The 1,335-nt window shown below is 36.7% G+C and overlaps 1 protein-coding gene across 1 annotated transcript in view; it reads right to left on the reverse strand.

Annotated features, from left to right (window-relative positions):
• The window catches only part of ANO10 (anoctamin 10), an 84,016-nt gene that overhangs the window by 66,788 nt on the left and 15,893 nt on the right, over positions 1 to 1,335 (reverse strand). Inside the window, exon 7 of the mRNA XM_081883101.1 lies at positions 677 to 751. Coding sequence (XP_081739227.1) covers positions 677 to 751 — 75 coding nt within the window. The remainder of the gene's footprint in view (positions 1 to 676; positions 752 to 1,335) is intronic.

The raw sequence follows: 1,335 nt of genomic DNA on the forward strand, positions 1-1,335 counted from the left end.
CTTTAAGAAAATTAAGCAAAGCAAACATGAAACGAGACTGTAGCAGTCCTTAAAAAGGGTATTCTATCTGCATTCAATTAACTAATGAGCATGTCCTGGGTAACAAGCACTACAGATCTAAGAATTCCACAATACACTGAACTGAAGCAAAGCAAATTTTTAGGCTGAATCTGAAAAAATAAGGATGGCAGCAATCACTGAAGCAGCTTGTTTTGGTAGCAGTTTTCATTCCCACTAGCCTTACTATGTTAACAGTTTCATGGTCAGCTGTTTTCCAAAGAAAGGACAGACTCAGAAATTTGACTTAAAACTAAATCACACAAAAATATCATTTGCAACCCACTTGTACCAGAGTATCTCAAACTTGTGTGAAGAAAGGATGCAGCTGTAAATGCTACTACAAGACTGAAAAGAGTAGAAAAGTCACAACAATGTACGGCAAGTAAAGCAAAGAAGCACAGAGCCATATTAAACATGAAGAAATTATTTCACATTACAGCACAGTAGCCTTAAGTTCGGTCTTAAGGACTACCTATCACAGCACATCAGCTGCAGAGATTCTGGAAGATATTTCCAAGCTTGAAATTATTATCTGAATCAGTCTAATGTAAATTAATAAAAAAAAATTGGAGATATTAAGATAATCAGATAACTGAAACAATGTAAGATCACTCACCTGTCTCAAAAGTTTCATATCAAACATGACAAAAGCAATGTAGAATAACGATGCAAAGCAATTTAAAAAGTTGAACTGCAAAAGAAAAAAAGAAATATATATTCAATTCCATCATCACTTCAAGTTGGGAAAACTAAGAATCATGTGACATAACAATCTCAGGAAGGCCTCTTCCCTCCCCACCATCTGCCATCTTGCAGTGATTCCTCTACAATTCCTCTACAATTTTAGAAAATAAACTCCCCAAGGAGAAAATGGGATTGATCTGGTCAAGAGACCTTATGCTGCCAATTAATCTTGGGTAATTTAGTCAAACAGCTATACTCTAGATCAGTGTTTCCCAACCTTGGGCCTCCAGCTGTTTTTGGACTACAACTCCCATCATCCCTAGCTAGCAAGACCAGTGGTCAGGGATGATGGGAATTGTAGTTCAAAAACAGCTGGAGGCCCAAGGTTGAGAAACACTGCTCTAGATTATGCACTAAAATAACACATCTGGCTAATCAGTTTTCCTTCTCAGTTTTTTAGCATTCATATTGAATATGTCTGATTTTGTTTTTTTAAAACACAGATCTACTGAGCACATACACAGCAAAATTCCACAGATCTTAGGATACCATAGATTTAATCTACCACATACCTGTCTTAACACCCAGGGG

The sequence above is a fragment of the Podarcis melisellensis genome (genome assembly GCF_964234715.1).
Source record: "Podarcis melisellensis genome assembly, chromosome: 12".
Taxonomy (NCBI): Eukaryota; Metazoa; Chordata; class Lepidosauria; order Squamata; family Lacertidae; genus Podarcis; species Podarcis melisellensis.